The following is a 19,043-nucleotide window of genomic DNA, read 5'->3' as shown; positions in this document are numbered from 1 at the left end:
CAAACAAGCCATGTGTGGTCTCTGCACTTAAGGCAGCCCTTGGGTGGACGGTGGGGGTCCTTGTGCACCAGCTGCTCTGCTCTCCTTGATGCCTGAGCTTCAGTTTGGCGACCCGGCTGCCTTCTGTCTTGGGAGGGAGGTTTGGGTGGGCCTGACAGCCTCGAAGACACTGCCATAGTGAGTGTGGTGTCACAGGGGGCGGCATCAGCCTGCTCAGGCAGAGGCTCATGCCACAAAGTGGCAGAAAATACTGCTCTTTGGGAAAGGAGAAAGGAACAACTATTGATTGTAGGCATGTGTGCCAGAGGTTCTCTCTCATAGACCTGAAATAGGGGTTATGTTACCCATATTGTGGGTGGTGGAATTTTAGGCTCAGGGAGGGTAAGTAACTTGCCCGGGATTGTGTAGCCAGTAAGTGGTGGAGCTGGACCCACATCTGCCCGATTCTAAGTCTTTCCACTCTACTCCAATACATTGGCTTTCTGAGAGCCTCGATGGCTTGGCAGAGGAATTTGGGCAACATTGGGAACCAACTTGGGTTCTGTACTGAGCAGTGAAAGACTAAAAACTGGGTCTGAGAGTGACTTTTTTTTCCCTGAGGTTACAAGTAGACAGCCACACAGTCTAAAATCACCAACCTATGTGTGCAAAAGACTCTGAAGACTGTGCACACACATGCCAAGTATGCTTAACTACTTTCATTTAAATGCTTGCCCTAGGTGAGTGGAATAGGAGGTGTTGTCTAATGCAACTCAGTAAAGACTTATTGGGCACCTACTGTGTGCTGGGCTCTGTGCTGGTCTCTGAGGGTGAATCAGTAAGAAGGTCAGGTATGCAGGGCCACTGGGCTATACAACTTCAAGGGGTGGCCTTTACATTGAAGTTGATATGAATGACACCTCTGGAGTTGTTCAGTGCCCAGCCACAGTGACTGTGTGCAGTGGTCCTGTAGATGTAGTCCCTGCCCTCATGGAGTTTGTGGTCTAGTAGGGAAGACAAATATTAAACATTGAATTGAGTTGAAATTGGCATTATTAATAGTGTTATTATTATTGTCTTTGTTGGAAGAAGAGAAAATAAGGAAGGGGATTGAAATCTCTCTCACCCATCCTCCTTAGCCCTTTCCTATTTGAAACATCTAGAAACACCACCTTAGTCAGCTCCCACTGCCATAACAAAATATCATAGACTGGGTGGCTTGAACAACACTTGTTTCTCACCATTCAGAAGGCTGGGAAGTTCAAGATCAGAGTGCCAGCATGGTCAGGTTCCTGGTAAGGGTCCTCTTCCTGGCTTGCATACAGCTGCCTTCTTGCTGTATCTTCACATGTCAGAAACACACACACACACACACAGAGAGAGAGAGAGAGAGAGAGAGAGAGAGAGAAAACACTCTGTCTCTTCTTACATGGGCCCTAATCCTATCATGAGGGCTCTACCCAATTACCTCCCATCTCCAAACACTATCACATTGGGAGTCAGGGCTTCAACACATACGTTTTTGGTGGGGATGGCACAATTCAGTCTGTAACAAACACTGAATTTGGTTTTTTCCAAGGGCCTCTTTAGGAATAGTTACAGCTTCAAGGAAAATGAAAAGGTTCCCCCACCTTGCTAAATATTGCCCCCTGCTTGCCAGTTATTCTAAAAAACTACACAGGAGACAGAGCTTTCCGTGCATAGTTCAAGTTAAACATATTTAAATGCAACTAGCGGGAAGTCATCATATCGGTGTAGATGAGCTTTAATGTGTGTCTGTGTGTGGCTCTGGAGGTAGGGGCAGCTGAGTGAGACAGCAAGAAGACCAGGTGGCCACAGAGAAGAAGAGGCACCACTGGGGAAGGAGGGATCAGAAATCCTGCCACAGGTCAGGCTTCTCTTTATCTCTGTTCATCTCTGCTGTGTGCACAGATAGCAGTGATGGGCCAAGGTCCTGTTTTTACAGCAAGAGGGGACTTGTGGCCACACACTGGGAATGGAGAGAAAAGATAACTCCCTGAGAAATGAAGGATCTCAGTGCCAGATGGGATGAAGGCGAGGGAAGAGTCAAGGCCAACTTGCTAGGGAGATGGAGAGCAGCGCTGCCTCAGGCCCCAGCCCTAGAAGAATGGAGACTTGGAGAGTGAGCAGGCTTCTGGCAGAAGAGGAGGAATTTGCTTTTGGACATACATTTCAGATATGGCAGGACACCTGCCCTTGTGTCAGAACACAGAACCAGAGGGACAGCGTGAGGGAGCGAGCGCAGGTGTCTGGGTTGGAGAACTGGACCTGAGAGTCATCTCAGGGCAGTGGACATAGAGTCTGAGAGAGCCAGAAAAGTCTCGAGAGTCGGGGGTTGGATGAAGAGGAGCAGAGGGTCTTAGTGCGGGTATGAGAGGCTCTGAAAATCACATTTGGAGCCTGGTTGGCAGTCATTTTGGAAAAGTCTCATTTTTCCCACCCGGAGTCTTCTTTGGCTCCCTGGAATGATCCATTCTCTCCACAGATATGCTCAAGGCAGGTCACTGGAAATCTCACATAGCAATGCTCACCTCTCAGAGCTATCCTCACTCCAGATGGGATCACAAAGGGACCCCCACCCCTTGCAAAGCCCACCAGGACCATGCAGCCATTGCTGCTCCAACCAGCAGGCCATGGCGGGGAGGTGTCCAGCTCAGCTCTCTTGGAGAACTCAGCAATTTGTTCCTCTTGCCTTCCCTATTTCTGATTGTAGCTTTGGGTAGCCTGAAGTCAGTTGTTTATGAGAACATCATTCTGCCCTGCCTTGTGCCAGCTTCCTTGGGTCCAAGACATTGATCATCCTTTGGCCGTCCAGCCCCTTCAGTTGGTACAAACAGGTGGTTGCTGGGGCTGGTCTGCGGCTGGCCTGACTGGGGACACGCTGGTTACCACCCCCCAAAAGCCTTTTCCTGCTCCCTTTGCCCTTCCAATTTTAATGCAAATGTCACTCCTGAATCCCATCATTGAGGGATTTATTTTTTGGTAGAAATACCATATTGGAAAGGACGTTTGTCCTCTCTACTGTTTAAATTGCTTGCTACGGGTTAGTGAGACCTAGCCATTGATTTTCTTCTAGAGAGCGTAGCAAGCCCTGTGAAGATTTTGGCTAATTAACTTTTGGAGAAGTGTTACTTGAATTTATCAAGGAGGTTGAAGTCTCTTTTCTCCTCCTATATCTTGAAAAAGGCTTTAAATTTTGGTTCTGAATCTCTGCTAACACCTGGTCTGTTTAAAAGTGACTTCCCTGGAGGCGATGGAAAGGGGCTGCTGAATGTCACGTTTTTGCAGCTTCGATCTTTAATACAGTTGTTCTAGCAGAAAGTCTCTGTTTACATAAGAGAGGTATCATTCACACAAAGATTACGTTTAAAAATATACGTGTCCCCCCAGCATGCCTGTTACTAATAACATTGCATGTTATGGAAGTGGAACGTCTTTAAGGTGAAATTAATTTTCTCCTGGCATGCCGCCTTGTTTGACTTTCTCAATCCCCATTTGGTGTGAAGTACCAATGTTGGCCAATCTCTCTTTCCATTTGGAGCAAGTTCACTTTCTTGTTCCTCTTGTATGGATTGACCCTGTTGGAACTGAGTTACTAGCATATCAGAAAAAGTGCAATTTGAATCCTACTGTGTAGATTTCTTTTGTATTGGCTTCCAGAAGTTGGTTTTGAAATTGGAATCCTGTTCTCTCTAGTCGATGAGTTTTAGCGTACAATTTTCTTCTTCTTTTTTTTTTTCGGACCTGATTTTATGGGTTCTTTTTTTCAGCAGAATTTCTGGGGCTAGAATAGTTAACATCTTTTTTGGCAGCCTGTCAAAAGATCGTGGGAAAGCAGATTACCGTTTCGCACTTCGGACACCTCCCCAGCACATGTTCTCATCCATGCGGCGTGGCTGGTTGCTGTTTTGTGGATGGGCGCTAAAGCGACCAGCACACCCTGAACAGGCTGTGTCATCTTGTCTGGGCCAGGCTGCCTGTGAAAGTTCTGTTCCACTGAGCTACATCGCCTTAGCAGAAGGCATGTAAGCTGGGGTGACACAGATGAACACTTTGTGGAAAATGGTTCTTTAGTTTTGATCAATCTCATGATCCTTGTTACCAGCTTTGATTACATCAGCTTACGTGCCATTCTGATTCCAGTATTTTAATGGGCTTTCAACTCCCTCCCCCAATTCATTTCCAGCTGTGTGACTATTATAATTTGAATACAGTTTGGTTTTGCAACTGCCAGGACACTTTCTGAACACGTTATGCCTTCCTTGTGAAGATGTTCAGAGGTAAAAAAGGAGCAAAAGGTTTTGTTTTGGTTTTTTTTTTTTCCCCTCCAGACTCTTGTCAACAAGTAATTTCCAAATGATGCCTCAGAAGCTTCCAAGGTTGTATTCTCCCATAATAAGATATTTGCTTTAGGCTTTTTGGTAGAATCTGACTCACTGATTTTCTAAAAAGGGTATAGACAAGTCCATTTAAAACTTTGCTTTCTAATAAGTCATGGTAAGAATGTGAAGTACTTGGAACCCTGGTATACTGTTGGTGGGAATGTAAAATGGTACAACCACCATGAAAAACAGTATCGTGGTTCCTTAAAAAATATAAGACTAGAACTACCATATGACCCAACAATCCCACTCATGGAATATACCCAAAAGAATTGAAAGCAGGGTCTTGAAGAGATATCTGTACACCCATGTTCATAGCGGCATTATTCACAATAGCTAAAATGTGGAAGCAACCCAGGTCTCTATTGACCAAATGGGCAAACAAAATATGGTATATACACACAATGGAATATTATCCAAATGTAAAAATAAAGGAAATCCCTACACAAGCTACAACATGGATAACTTTGAGGACATTACGCTAAGTGACATAAGCTGCTCACAAAAAGACAAATACTGTACAGTATCATTTATAGGAGGTACTTCGAGTAGTCAAAATCAAAGAGAAAGTGGAATGGTGGTTGCCAGGGCTCAGGGGAAGAGGGAATGGGAGTTTTTGTTTAATGGGTACAGAGTTGCAGTTTTGTAAGATGAAAAGAGTTCTGGAAATGGATGGTGGTGATGGTTGTACAGCAATATGAATTTGCTTAATACCACTGAACTGTACACTTATTTAAGATAGTAAATTTTATGTTATGTGTATTTTACCACAATTTAAAAAACTGAAAAAGAAAAAAATCCCAGCTTTGCTTTTTTTTTTTTAATTCCTCTTAAAATACTTAGGTTAAAAAATGTTATTTTTAACTTAGAGACTTTCCCTCTCAGATTTTGGCTTCCTCAAATCTACATAGAACTAAAACAAAGGGACATTCATAATGTTGCTTCAAAATGAGCAACTGGATTCTCCCTTTTGCCCCTGCAGTTCCTGTGTCTCCTCCCCTTCTCACACCCCCTCTTCCCACCACCCCCAAATAAGAGGCTCAAGTTTACCTGGTAGAAGTTATGTTATTACATTTGAATTTCCTTGAACCATTTACTACCCTCCACTGTATGCCTATGTTTTGTTTATTATGTATTTAATCTCATTGATTATTTTTGTGCTTTACATTTGATCAGTTATATCAATGCTTTCTTTTTGGTCTTTGGAAAGGGCACTATCTTAAAATTAATAGCATCACCACATATCCAAGTATACTAAAGAGTCAGGAACATAAAATTTACTGTGCTTAATCAGATCATCACTCTACCAAACCAGAAAGGTCTTTCTAATTGTGTTTTAAACTCCAGGAGTGGAATTATTTTGAATTCAAAATTCAGCTATTATTATTTAAAATGCTTCTTTTGTTTTCCATCAGAAAATTATTTTTCTTTAAATATGTGATTTTAAAAGATTGGTGATTGTCCTTCTATACCTTCTCCCCTACGATAGCTCTACTTTTATAGGATGTCTCCTCTGCCCTTCTAGTCTTTGTTTATAGGGAGTGTTTCTCTTTCATAGTAATGGAGATCTGGGTATCTTTGCTGGTGGTTAGGGTTCATCTACAGTGTCTTTGCTGGTGACCTCTGAGAACAAAGTGTGGCTGATGGGGGATGTTAATGAGAGGGTTCTAGAAGCTTGATGTCCTCTAGATCCCATTCAGAAGACTGTGCCAGAGCTACTTGCTTCTGGAGCAGGACTTGTCTCTCTTAGTAGTGGTTTATTCTTGGGGCCCTAGGCTCTTCATTAAAGAAATTTCTAAGTTACCTGATGGATTTAGGATAGGAAACAGAAGCTGGTGGAAAACTGACACTGGGTGGCATTCTGCCTGCTGGCAAGGCTCTTGGTGCTCACTGCCTTGGTCTTCACAACTGGGAAGTCTTCCCAGGGAGGTGGGTGGGTGACATCAGTTTCCCTCTGGGTGTGTTTAGGTTTTCCCTGGCCTCACCCCTTCACTCTCTGTCTCTGGCAGGCTTGGGGACCAGTTCTACAAGGAAGCCATCGAGCACTGCCGGAGTTATAACTCGCGTCTGTGCGCAGAGCGCAGTGTGCGTCTTCCCTTCCTGGACTCACAGACTGGGGTTGCCCAGAACAACTGCTACATCTGGATGGAGAAGAGGCACCGAGGCCCAGGTGAGCGAGGCCACTCCTGGGACATGAGGCCACTCCTGGGACATGCGTATGTGTAGGCTCCCAGTCTGGAGGGAGGAGGACCAGAACTCACCTGGGAATCCAGGCAGCCTGGGTGGGGAGGGGCTGTGGCAAAGCTGCACCTGGGCCTCTGAGATACTTTCAAGAAACTCAGCTACTTTTATAGCTCCTGGCAGGTGTTCCAAGGATTGCAACAAGGATGGTGTGCCGCTGTGGGGCACTGAAGCCATGTACTGGGGCGGGGCAGGGAGTGAAAGAAGTCGAGATGTTTTTCCCAAAGAAGGCAAGACTGAGGATATGACAGCAGTCTTCATCTTTTACCTTGGGTGTTGGTTAAGAGCTGGAAATCTGCAGTCAGACCTGGGTGTGAGGCTTAGCTTTGTCACCAAACTTCTGTCCCTCAGGTTCCTCATCTGTAAAATGACAATATTATACAAAGTACTTACCATGTAGGATTTTGTCTAATTAAATGAACATATGCAGGAAAAAACTCACAACATGAGTTTAGTACATAGTTAAGTATGTGCTCCAAAAATGCTACTATTGTTATTACTATATTATTATTATTATTACTTTGACATTAGTTTTCTAGGCTCCAGAGAGCAGAATAAAGACCTTTATCAGGGAGGCAACTATAGGAATGTGGTTTTCTGGCTGTATATGGATATATTTTTGAAAACGTTTTCTTTTGAAAAATTTCAAACTCATATAAAAATGAGACAGTAGCAAAATGAATCTCCATGTATCCCAGTCTCAACAATAATCAACTCATGGCCAATCTTGTTTCCTTTATATTCACCCCTCATTTTCCTCCCTGACCCCAGATTATTTTGAAACAAATCCAAGACAGCACATTTTTTCATCTGTAAATGTTTTGTTATGTATCTCTACATGGCAAGCACTTAAACAAACAAACCCACAATTGCTATCAAAGCTCAACGAATTAACAAGACTTTATGTCATCTAATATTTGGTCAACAGTCCTTTTCCCCCTGTAGTTTAAATAGAATCCCTACATTGCATTTGGTTGATGTGTCCTTTAAGATCTGTAGGTTTCTCTCTGTCTCTGTCTCTCTCTTTCCTCCTTGCATGTTATTAATTGAAGACACTGGATTGTTTGAGCTCTAGGGTTTAGCAGGATCTGGGTTTGCTGATTGCATCCCCATAGTGTTATTCTGGTGAATTGGCGGTTAGGTCTAGAGACTTATTCAGGTTCAATATTTTTGGCAAGAGCAATTCCTAAGTGGTAGTGTGTACTTTGAACGCGAGGCTCACACAGTCTGGTTATCTCTTTTACTGATGTTAGCAGCCCTTCATGGTAATTGCTGAGATTCTTTATTTCATTAAGGGTTGCAAAAAGGTGACATTCAATTTGAGGCCATCATTGTATCTTCATTTATTAGCTCTACAGCTTGTATAAAGAAAAACATGCCCTCATTAAAATTTTGGTTATTGTGGGTACAGTTCACAAATGAAAGGCAGGATAAATGATTTTTTCTCCTTTATTTACCAGTTTTCAAAATAATGAGTTGGTTCCCTAGCATTCTTTAAAGGTGATCAATAAAGTTACTTTTTTTTGAGCACCATCATGAACTCGCAGATTTAAATGTATCTGATGTATTTTAATCCATTGCAGCTACTGTTCTTATTGATACTTACATTGTCCTATCTTTTTGACCATTAGGGGTTTTGAGCAATGCTGGTGTTTTGAAATAACCTCAGTAGTTTCTGATAGCCTCTGTGTTACCCTAATACTCGGACAAGATGTTTCAAGGTCATTTTGTATACTTCCTGCCCCAGGCCTGGAAGCAACTATTTCTCTAAGAAATCCTGGTTCCTTTTCATAGGGAATGTTATTTAGAGACCACATTCTGGTGGTGGTCATTGCTTCTGGGTTGGTCATTGCTTCTAGACCTTGTCAGTGAGTAGAACTAAGAAATAGGATTTTTTTTCTTTTTAAGAGAAAATACATTATAAAATTACACTGATATTTCCAATTCAATTCAGTTTTTTTCCTTTTTTAAAATTTATATTTCTCTTCAGTGTTCAATTCAGTTTAAAACAGTTTTTTTACTTAGCTATCTTAATTCTGTATCTCCTTTCTCCCACACGAAGAAAAAAAAGAATCCTGGGTATTAATGATACTGACATAGTCACTTATTTGCTTTATCCCATTATACACACACACACACACACACACACACACAGACACATACAGTATCAGAATAATGAGTAAGGCTACCAATGATAAGATTACTGAAAAAGGTTTGAGATTTTTTTCTTTCTTTTTTTTTTTTTTTACAATTCTTTTTATCTTTAGGGTATATTCCATTAAGGATAGAGAGTCAAATTACTCTGCTTTAAGGTCAATTGCGAGAGTTCTTCTGTGGTTGTGCCACTAAATACCCAGTTGGATTTATTTATTTCATTTTGCTTTCACTTATCAGGGATTATAGGGGGGAGGTTCATATAATTTCTTCTTCTTTTTAACATTAACTTTTTTCTATTTTGAAATAATTATATATCTACTAGAAGTTGATATAGGAATATATAGCAAATATAGTCCAGAGAGATCCCCTATACTCTTCACCCACTTTTCCCCAAGATGAACACATCTTACAATATCAAAACCAGGCATAGCTCTATGCTGTTTTATCACATGTATAGATTTGTGTAGCCACCGCCACAATCAAGATACAAAACTATTCAATCATTACAAAGAACCACCCCTTTAGAGTCACAACTCCGTCATTCAAACCCCTTTACTTACCTCCATTTGTAATAGAGCTATCTTAAACATTCCTCTACGTACATTGAAAAATACGACTGTGTTAAAATGTTTGCTTCAACCATCAAACATAATTTAGAAAACTGAAGGGAAGTGTTTATTGTATTTACTCATATATTTACTCCTTCATTGTTCTTTCTTCCTTCGTGACATTTCAAGATTCCTGCTTTTATCATTTCCTTTCTGATGAAGTACTTTCTTTAGCCACTCTTTCAGAGTAAATCTGCTGGTGACAACTTCTCTTAGTTTTCCTTGATCTGAGAATGTCTTGATGTTGCCTTCATTCCTGAAGGATATTTTTGCTGCATACAAAATTCTGGGTTGACAGTGCTTTTATTTTTAGCACTTGAAAAATATTTTGCTACTTCTGGTGGTTTGTGATAAGAAATCTGCTATCATTCAAATAGATTTTCCTTTGTAGATGAGGTATCATTTTTCTCTTATTGCTTTCAAGTTTTTTTCTTAGTCTTTTGTTTTCAGAAATTTGATTTTGATGTGTCTTGACATAGATTTTTTTTTGGCTTATCCTTATTGGAATTGACTCAGATTCTTGAACGTGTATGTCTGGTTTTTGCCAAATTTGGGAAAATTTTAGCTATTATTTCTTTGAATACATCTTCGGCCCCACCCTCTTTCCTCTCTCCTGGGAGTTCAGCAACACAAATGCTAGATCTTTTGTTATACTCCTTAGAGTCCCTGAGGTTCTGTTCATTTTTTTTTTTCATTTTATTTTCTCTCTGTTGCTCATCTTGGGTGATTGATTTCTATTGTTCTTTCTTTAGGTTCACTGCTTCTTTCTTCTGTCTTTTACATTTTGCTGTCGAGCCTATCTATTGAGGGTTTTTTGTTTTGTTTTGTTTTTTTGTGTTTTTTTTTTCAGTTCTCAAATTTCTATTTGGTTCTTCTTTATATTTCTATTTCTTGTTGAGACTTTACATTTTTTCATTGTTTGATGTGTTCGTAATTGTTTGTTGAAACATTTCTACAAATGTTTTAAAAGCTGCTTTAAAATCCTTGTCAGATAATTCTAACATCTGTGCCATTTCAACTTAAGTTGAGATTTTCCTGGTTTTTTGATAAGTGATTCTCATGTTATGAGACTCTAGATGTTATTTAAATCTTCTATTTTAGCAGGCCTCCTCTGATACTGTGCTAATAGGGCAGGGGAGGTGCCCCTCATTACTGTGAGATGGGTGTGGAAGTTCAAGTTCCCCACTTGGCCTCTGTTGACACCCCAGTGGGGGAGGAGCACCATGTTGCTGGTTGAAGTGGAAGTTCAGGCTCCCTAGGTCCCAGAGTCCCTAGCTGGTCTGCCTTATTTTCTTCACTTTTCAGTATTTTTAAATGTTTGTTGTCTGAATAATGTCCATGATATTTATTTGTACATAGTGAGAGTAATACGGAAAAGTTTATCTACTCCATCTTTCCAGAAGCAGAAGTCCCTGAATTGCTTTTTCACTAAAATAATTTAACAGCTTTATTGAAGTATAATTACATATAATAAATGATACATAGTTAGCATACATAATTGGATAAGTTTTCACATTTGTGAAACCAGGTATTTTGATAATTCTAGGTCTTCTATATAGATTTTACAATCTGTCAATTTCTACAAAAAGTCTGCTGGGATTTTGATTGGGATTACTTTGACTCTGTAGATCCATTTGGGGAAAATCAACAGTTTTCATTATTGAGTCTTCCAACCCATGAATATGGCGTATCTCTCCATTTATTAATGTCTTCTTTAATTTTTCCTGTGAATGATATTAGTTTTCAGTGTATAGATCTTTCACATTTTTGTCACATTTATCTCTAAGTACTTAATATTTTTTGATACTATTGTAAGTGAATTTTTAAAATTTCAATTTCTAATGTTTCTTTACTAGTATACAGAAATACAATTGATCTTGTATATTCTTCCTTACCAAACTCATTTATTAGTTCTAATAGCTTTGTGTAGATTCCATATCATTTTTTACATGGTTGATTATGTTAATGAATAAAGAAAATTTACTTCTTTTTTTTTTTCAATATGGATAACTTTTATTTATTACTTGTCTATTGCACTGGCTAGTCTGTCCAATATAATTTTAGGTAAAAGTGGTGAGATTAGACATCTTTATGTTGTTCCTGATCTTAAGGGGAAACCATTTTTTTTATTACTAAGTGTGATATTAGCTGTAGGTTTTTTGTAGATATTCTTTACCAGATTGAGAATGCTCCCTTCTATTTCTAGTTTAAGGGTTTTTTTTTCAGGAATGGATATTGGATTTTGTCAACTGATTTTCTTTATATATGGAGATGATCATGTGGTTCTTCTGTTGTCATTTGTTAATATGATCAGTTACACTGATTGATTTTTGAATGTTAAACTAATAATTGGATTCCCAGGATAAACCCACTTTGTTGTGATGTATAATCTTTTTTATATATTGTTGGGTTCATGTTGCTTAAGTTTTATTAGAGTTTTTGCATCTATATTTATGACAGATATGGGTCTATAGTTTTCTTGTAATATCTGTGTCTGGTTGGAGGTGATGCTGGCCTCATATAGACTTGGGAAATATTTTTTCCTTTTCAGTTTTCTGAAACTTTATATAGAATTGATATTATTTCTTTCATAACTGTTTTATAGTATTTACCAGTGAATCTATCTTGACCTGGCAATTTCTTTGCAGGAATGTTTTTAACTATAAATTTTATTTCTTTTGTAGATATAGGCCTGTTCAGGTTATCTATTTCATTTTGGGTAAGCTTTGGCAGTATGTGACTTTGTCTGTTTCATCTAAGTTGCCAGAATTAGTTGCTGTGTTACCCTTTTTTTTTTTTTTTGAGATGGTGTCTAGCGCTGTCGCCCTAACTAGAGTGCAGTGGTGTCATCATAGCTCACTGCAACCTCAAACTCCTGGACTCAAGCTATCCTCCTGCCTCAGCCTCCCAGAGTGCTAGGATTATAGTTGTGAGCCACTGTGCTGGGCCTTGTTATCCTTTAAATACATGTAGAATCTGTGGTGGTATATCCTTTAATTCCTTATATTGGTAATTTGAATTTTCTTGTTTACCTGATCATTCTGACTAGAGGTTTATCAATTTTATCGATCTCAAAAAAATAGCTTTTGGTAGAATTGATTTTCTCAATTGTTTTTCTGTTGTCTATTTTATATTAATAGTTTTCTGTTCTGATTTTTATTTTTCCTTTCTTCTACTTTGGATCTGATTTGCCCTTCCATTTCTTATTTCTTAAAGTGGAAACTGAGGTCATTGATTTGTTTTTTAAATCCCCTTATCTTCTAAGTGAAGTCATTGATTTGAGACTTTTCTTTTCTACTACAGGCATTTTGTAATATAATTTCCCCATAAATACAGCTTTAGCCTCATTTTACAGATTTTGAGATTGGGTTTTTATTTTCAGTTAAAAATATTTTTCTCTTGGCTTCTCCTTTTACCTGTGGATTATTTAGAAGTACACTATTTAGTTTCCAAACATTTGGGGTATTTTTCAAAGATGTGCCCATTATTTATTTCTAATTTAATTCCATATGGTCAGAGAATACTTTGTATGATTTGAATGCTTTTAAATTTATTGAGACTTGTTTTATGGCTCCAGATATGGTCTATCTTGGTAAGTGTTCTCTTTGTGCTGGAAAAGAATGTATATTTTGCTGTTGTTGGTTGGTATGTTCTTTAAATATCAGTTAGGTCAAGTTGGTTGATAGTGTTGTTCAAATCTTCTACATCCTTACTGATTTTTCTGTCTATTTATTCTATGAATTATTGAGGAAGGGAGTATTAAAACTTCTGATTATGATTGTGGGCTTGTTTATTTCTCCTTACAATTATGTTAGTTTTTGTTTCATGTATTTTGAAGCTCTGTTATTAGTTACATAGACATTTAGGATTGTATGTGCTCTTGAAAAATTGACCCCTTTATCATTATGAAATAAACTTCATCTCTACTAATATTATTTTCTCTAAAATCTACTTTGTCCAATATTAATATAGCTCCTTCACCTCTCTTTTGATTAGTAATATCTTTTTCCATTCTTTTACTTCTAACCTAGTTGTGTCTTTATGTTAAGAGTAGTCTTTTTTATTTTGTAGACAGCATATGGTTGTGTCATTTTTTAAATGTAATCTGACAATTTATCTTTTAATTGCAGTATTTAGACAGTTTACATTTAATGTGATTATTGTTTAGTTAGCTTTAAATCCATCATTTTGCTATTTGTTTTCTATCTAGTCCATCTGTTTGTTTTGCTTTTCTGCTGTCTGGTTAATTGAAATTTTATGATTCAATTTTATCTCCTTTTAGTTGGCTTATTAGCTATAACTCTTGTTTTGTTATTTTAGTGATTGCTTAGTGTTTATAGTATAGATCTTTAACTAATTACAGTTAACTTTAAAGTGATATTATTCTACTTCATGAATAGTATAAGAACTCTACAATAGTATTGTGATAAACAGAATAATGCCCTTCCCCCTGCCCCTGGACATCCATGTCCTAATCCCTACAATCTGTGCATATGTTACCTTACATGGCAAGAGGGACTTTGCAGATGTGATTAAGTGAAGGATTCTGAGATGGCAAGAGTATCCTAGATTATCCAGGTAGGCCCAGTGTAATCACAAGGGTCCTTAAGAGAGGGAAGCAGGAAGGTCAGAGCCAGAGCAGGAGCTGTGATGGGAGGCAGAAGTCAAAGTGATACGATGGAGGAAGGGGCCAGGAGCCAAAGAATATAGGTGGCCTCTAGAAGCCAGAAAAGACAAGGACACAGAATCTCCCTTAGAGCCTCCAGAAAGAATGCAGGTCTGCTGATACCTTGATTTTAGCCCAGTGAAGCTGATACTGGACTTCTGACCTCCAGAATTATAAGATAAATTTGTGTTGCTGTAAGCCTTGTTGGTAATTTGTTAACATGGCAATAGGAAACTAATACAAGTGTACTGCTATTTTTCCCCTACTGACCTTTGCACAATTATTATACATTTTATTTTTACTTGTGGTATAAATCCCATGCTACATTGTCATTATGTTTGTTTAAATAATCAGTCGTTTTTTAGAGAGTTTTAAATAAGAAAAACAGCTTGTATGATTACTCACATACTAAACCATTTCTGATGCTCTTCATTCCTTTGTGTAGATCCAGACATAGATCTGGTGTTACTTTCTTTCTGCCTAACATTTAAAACATTTCCTTAATGTGGGTCTGCTGCTGATGAATTCTTTCAGCTTTTGTATGTCTGAAATCATCTTTAGTTTGCCTTAGTTCTTAAAAGATATTTTTGTTGGGTATAGAATTCTAGTTTGACAGGTTTTTTTTTTTTTTCTTTCAGTAATGTAAGGGTATTGAACCACTCTTGCTTGCGTTGTTTCTGATGAGAAATTATCCTTATCTTTGTTCCTGTATATGTAACATGTCTCCTTTTTATGGCTGCTTTTAGTATTTTCTCTTCATCACTGTTTTGAGCAATTTTGATTATGATGTGCCTTGCTATAGTTTTCTTTATGTTTCTTGTTCCTAGTTTTGTTGAATTTCTTGGATATATGGGTCTATAGTTTTAATCAAACTTCAGAAATTTCCAACTATTATTTCTGCAAATATTTTTCCTTCCCCCTCTTCAATTACATGCATATTAATAGGCTACTTGAAGTTGTCCCATAGTTCACTGATGCTGTTTTTCTTTTTCAAAAATTCTCCTTTTTCTGTGGCTTTTATTTTGGATAGTTTCTATTGCTGTGTTTTCCAGTGCACTAATCTTTTCTTCTGTCTTCAATGCCTAATCTGACATTAGTTCCATCTGGTATGTTTTTCATCTCACACATTATAGTTTTCATCTTTAAGGAAATATATATCCTAAGTTTTTACTAAACTTTTGAACATATAGCTTACAAAACTATTTTAATATTCTTCCTATTAATTTTAATTTCACTTTAAGTTTTGGGGTTATTTCAATTGATTGATTTTTCTCCTCATTAGAGGCCATATTTTCCAACTACTTTACATGCCTTTTAATTTTGGACTAGATTCCATGCATTATTAATTTTTCCTTGTTGGATGCTGTATATATTTTTTTATTCCTATAAATATTCTTGAACGTTGTTTTGGGACACATTTAAGTTATTTGGAAACAGCTTTATGTTTACCTGTTTTGCTTTTAAGTTTTGTTTTTGTTTTTAAATAAGAAAGACGGGGTCTCGCTCTTGCTCAGGCTGGTCTTGAACTCCTGAGCTCAAGTAATCCTCCCACCTTGGCCTCCCAGAGTGCTAGGATTACAGGCATGAGCCACTGTGCCCAGCCTTGCTTTTAAGATTTGTTAGGTGACCTGGAGCAGACTTAATGAGTATTCCCTATTAGTGAGGCAAGACCTTTCTTTGGACTCTACCTAGTACCCCATGAATCATGAGGTTTTCTGTATTGGCTGGCGGGAACAGACTATTCCTGGCCACTTGTGCACACCAGGCACTGTTACCTCTAATCTTTCGGGGTGTTTTTTCCCCTAGTCTTGGGTATTTTCCTCATAAGCATGCACTGATTAATACTAAGCTGAATATTTGAAGGGGATCCTCTGTGGATCTCCACAGTTCTTTTTCTTTGTAACTCTCTTCTATTTACTATTGTGTTCCTTGAGTTCTAGTCACTGTGACCTCCTCAGACTCTCAGTTCTTTCTCTTCAACTCAGACTTAGGGAGTCTGCTGGGCTCTACCTAATTCATCCTGTATTCCTCCTTCCTGTGCTATGGTCTGGAAACTCTCAAGGCTGTAAGCTGGGGCAATCACAGGGCTCATCTTGTTTGTTTCCAGTGTCTCAGGGATCACTGTCCTTCAATGCCTGATGTCCAGTATCTTGAAAACTGTTGTTTCATGTTTCTTTCTCTCTTCTGATTTTAGGTAGGAGCTAAATCTGGCCTTCATACTCCATCTTAGTAAGAAACAGATGTACGCTTCTAATTTTACTTTATAATTTTGTAAAATATTTGCATGGTTCTAAAGTCAAATTCAGAAAGCCTGGTATATTAAGAGAAAATCTAGTTGTTTCTTCCTTTTTACCGTATTTCTTCCTTCTGGCTATAGGCAACTTCTTCTTTCTCCTCTTCCTCCTCTTTTTCTTTTTGTTACTATTATTGCTCTTTTTCTTAAGTATATTTTTTGTTTTTGATTTATCATCCCATTAAACAAAACTATGCAAACATAGAACACATGTTTATGTATGAATATATGTGTGTCCCCATTTGTTAAATAAATGATAGTATATTATACATACTACAGTTGTCCCTTAGCATCCACTAGGGATTGGTTCCAGGACTCCTGCAGATACCAAATCCCATGGAAATCCCACAGCTGTTCAAGTTCCTGATATAAAATGGTATAATATTTGTATATAACCTACACACATCCTCCTGTATACTTTAAATCATTTCTAGATTACCTATAATATCTAATACAATGTAAATGCTATGTAAATGCTTGTTATACTATATTGTTTTCTAAAATTTATGTTATTTTTAATTGTTGCATTGCTATTTTTCATTGTTTTTTTCCCCCAAATATTTTCAACACGTTTGGTTGAATCTATATCTGCAGAACCTACAGATATGGAGGCCCAACTGTATTCTCTAACTTGTCATGTTCACTTAACAGTATATCCCATTGCAGTATATTCTTCTCTGTCTGTCTCTGTCTCCCTTTTAATAGCGTTGTAATAATCCATTGTGTATATGTACTATTGTTTATTTAACAAGATCCCTTATAGATGGAGATTTGGATGGTTTCCAGTCTTTCTCTAGTATAAAAAATGCTACAGTGAACATATATTTTCATATTTTTGCATATGACTCTGTGATATACATTCCTAGAAGTTGAATTTCTGGGTCAAAGGGCAAATACATACATAGTTTTGCTAAATATGCCAAATTCTTCTTCATAGGGTTGTGCCATTTGTATTCTCACCAGCAGTAGATGAGGGTAGGAATACTTCTAGCAACAGAATATTTCAACAGCATAGTAGACTGCCTCATGTCAGGGTGAGAACTAGAATTATTGAAACAAGGGCCAGGTTAGGGGACACTTGACAGGGACATACATCATAGAGGTGATTCTTGTATGAGGTAGGAGTTAGATGCAAGAAGTTTTAAGCTCCCTCCTCACACTTATAATCCAATTTTTCTAAAAAAAATTCTGCTGATGAATTTAGAAAGTATGTCCTAGTAGTTTTTCTGCTTCTTCATCCATTTTATATTCCTTATTATGGTGCTTTTATATTGCCAGGGTGCATTTCCCTCTGAGCAGTTATAGCTGGTGACATGGTAGCAAGAAGTGGCTTGATGGGGGTGGGTGGGTGGCTGAGGACTGGCTTTGGTGTGGAGAGCTGTTTTCCCATAAGGGCAGGACTCTGAGTTTCAGTCCTGCTGTGTCTGGCTCAGTGGGGATTTAGGTAGGATAGTGGAGAGGTCCTGAGCATGGACTGTGGACTAGACTCCCCTTAGGAGCTGTGACCTTGGGCCAGTTACTTGATCACTGTTTGCCTCACCATCCTTAGCCTTTAAATGTCTCATAGGGTTGTTGCCAAGATGAGATAGTAGTGAGTGGAAGGTGCCAGCCTCATACAGAATAAGAGCTCGGTAAATAGTAGCTGTTGTTACTGTGTCAGCTTTGAGTGTGATGGGCCCAGTGAAGGGCCTGGGAACCCCTGGGACAGAAGAGGTGGGCAGAATTCTGGACTTGAGGTCTACCTTGTCTGGGTGGTCTTTGCACAAGGAAGACCGGAATTGCATCTTAGAGAAACAGAGGGAAACTCCAAGACAGCAACAGGAAGGCAGGCAGGAAGGGGATGGTTGTTCAGCAGACAGAGCCACGCTGAGCCCTGGAGTGTGGTGCCAAGTGCTCAGGACTCCAGATTTCCAGTGAAGGGAAAACACACTGTGGCTTAGGACGGTGTCACTGAAGAGGTGGTCCTTGAAGTCAGGACAGTTTTTAAATAAGCCAAGAGAAGAGGGGAGGGTAGAGCACCGGGGAAACACCACTGGTATAAGTGCTTGTGAAATAATCTTGCCCACTCCTCAAGCCCTCCCTGGGGGCTTGTTATTCATCCCTCCAACTCTGTAGAGGTGGTCCAAATTGGTGTTTTCAACCACAAACATGGACAGAACACTTATTGTGTGCTTGGTAGGCCCCGGGGATGTAAATATGAGTAAGATTTGATCTAGCACAGAGTTCCTTATGTGGGAGTTTTTCCAACTACAACTGCTTCAGGGTGTCTCTGATATGCTGGTTCAGTAGGACTGGGCTGGGGCCCAGGCATTTGCCCTTTCAATAACTACTTATGCACTGCGGATGCCCAGTCTTGGTGACGAATCCCTGGTTCATGTCATTATCTGTTTATAAACATGGAGGCTGTAAACGACCCATTGCGGTGACATGGTAGGAGCAGGACAGGGAGGAGTTCTTTAAAGGGTGCTGATGGCCTGGAGAGGAGCCTCCTTTCCTATCTAGGATGAGGTAGGATGGGGGTAGATAAGGAAAGGGCAGCAGAGTTTGGATTCTTAATTTGGAAGCTTTGATCCTGTTACCTGTCTGAGTAGGTGGAGTCACCACCTCTTTCTTCTCTAGTTCCTTGGCTTCTTGGTTAGCTCCCCTTGAAACCCAAGAGGGTATTTGGGATGGAGGGCTGGGATGCAGAGGATTCT

The 19,043-nt window shown here is 38.9% G+C and overlaps 1 protein-coding gene across 1 annotated transcript in view; it reads left to right on the top strand.

Moving 5' to 3' along the window:
• DPF3 (double PHD fingers 3) overlaps positions 1 to 19,043 on the top strand; it is a 185,436-nt gene that overhangs the window by 93,410 nt on the left and 72,983 nt on the right. Inside the window, 1 exon segment of the mRNA XM_069465092.1 lies at positions 6,392 to 6,552. Within this exon segment, the coding sequence (XP_069321193.1) occupies positions 6,392 to 6,552 (161 nt within the window).

Source organism: Eulemur rufifrons, chromosome 2, assembly GCF_041146395.1.
Source record: "Eulemur rufifrons isolate Redbay chromosome 2, OSU_ERuf_1, whole genome shotgun sequence".
Classification (NCBI taxonomy): domain Eukaryota; kingdom Metazoa; phylum Chordata; class Mammalia; order Primates; family Lemuridae; genus Eulemur; species Eulemur rufifrons.
Note: the sequence above shows the minus strand (reverse complement) of the source record. Positions and strands in the feature narration are given on the sequence as shown.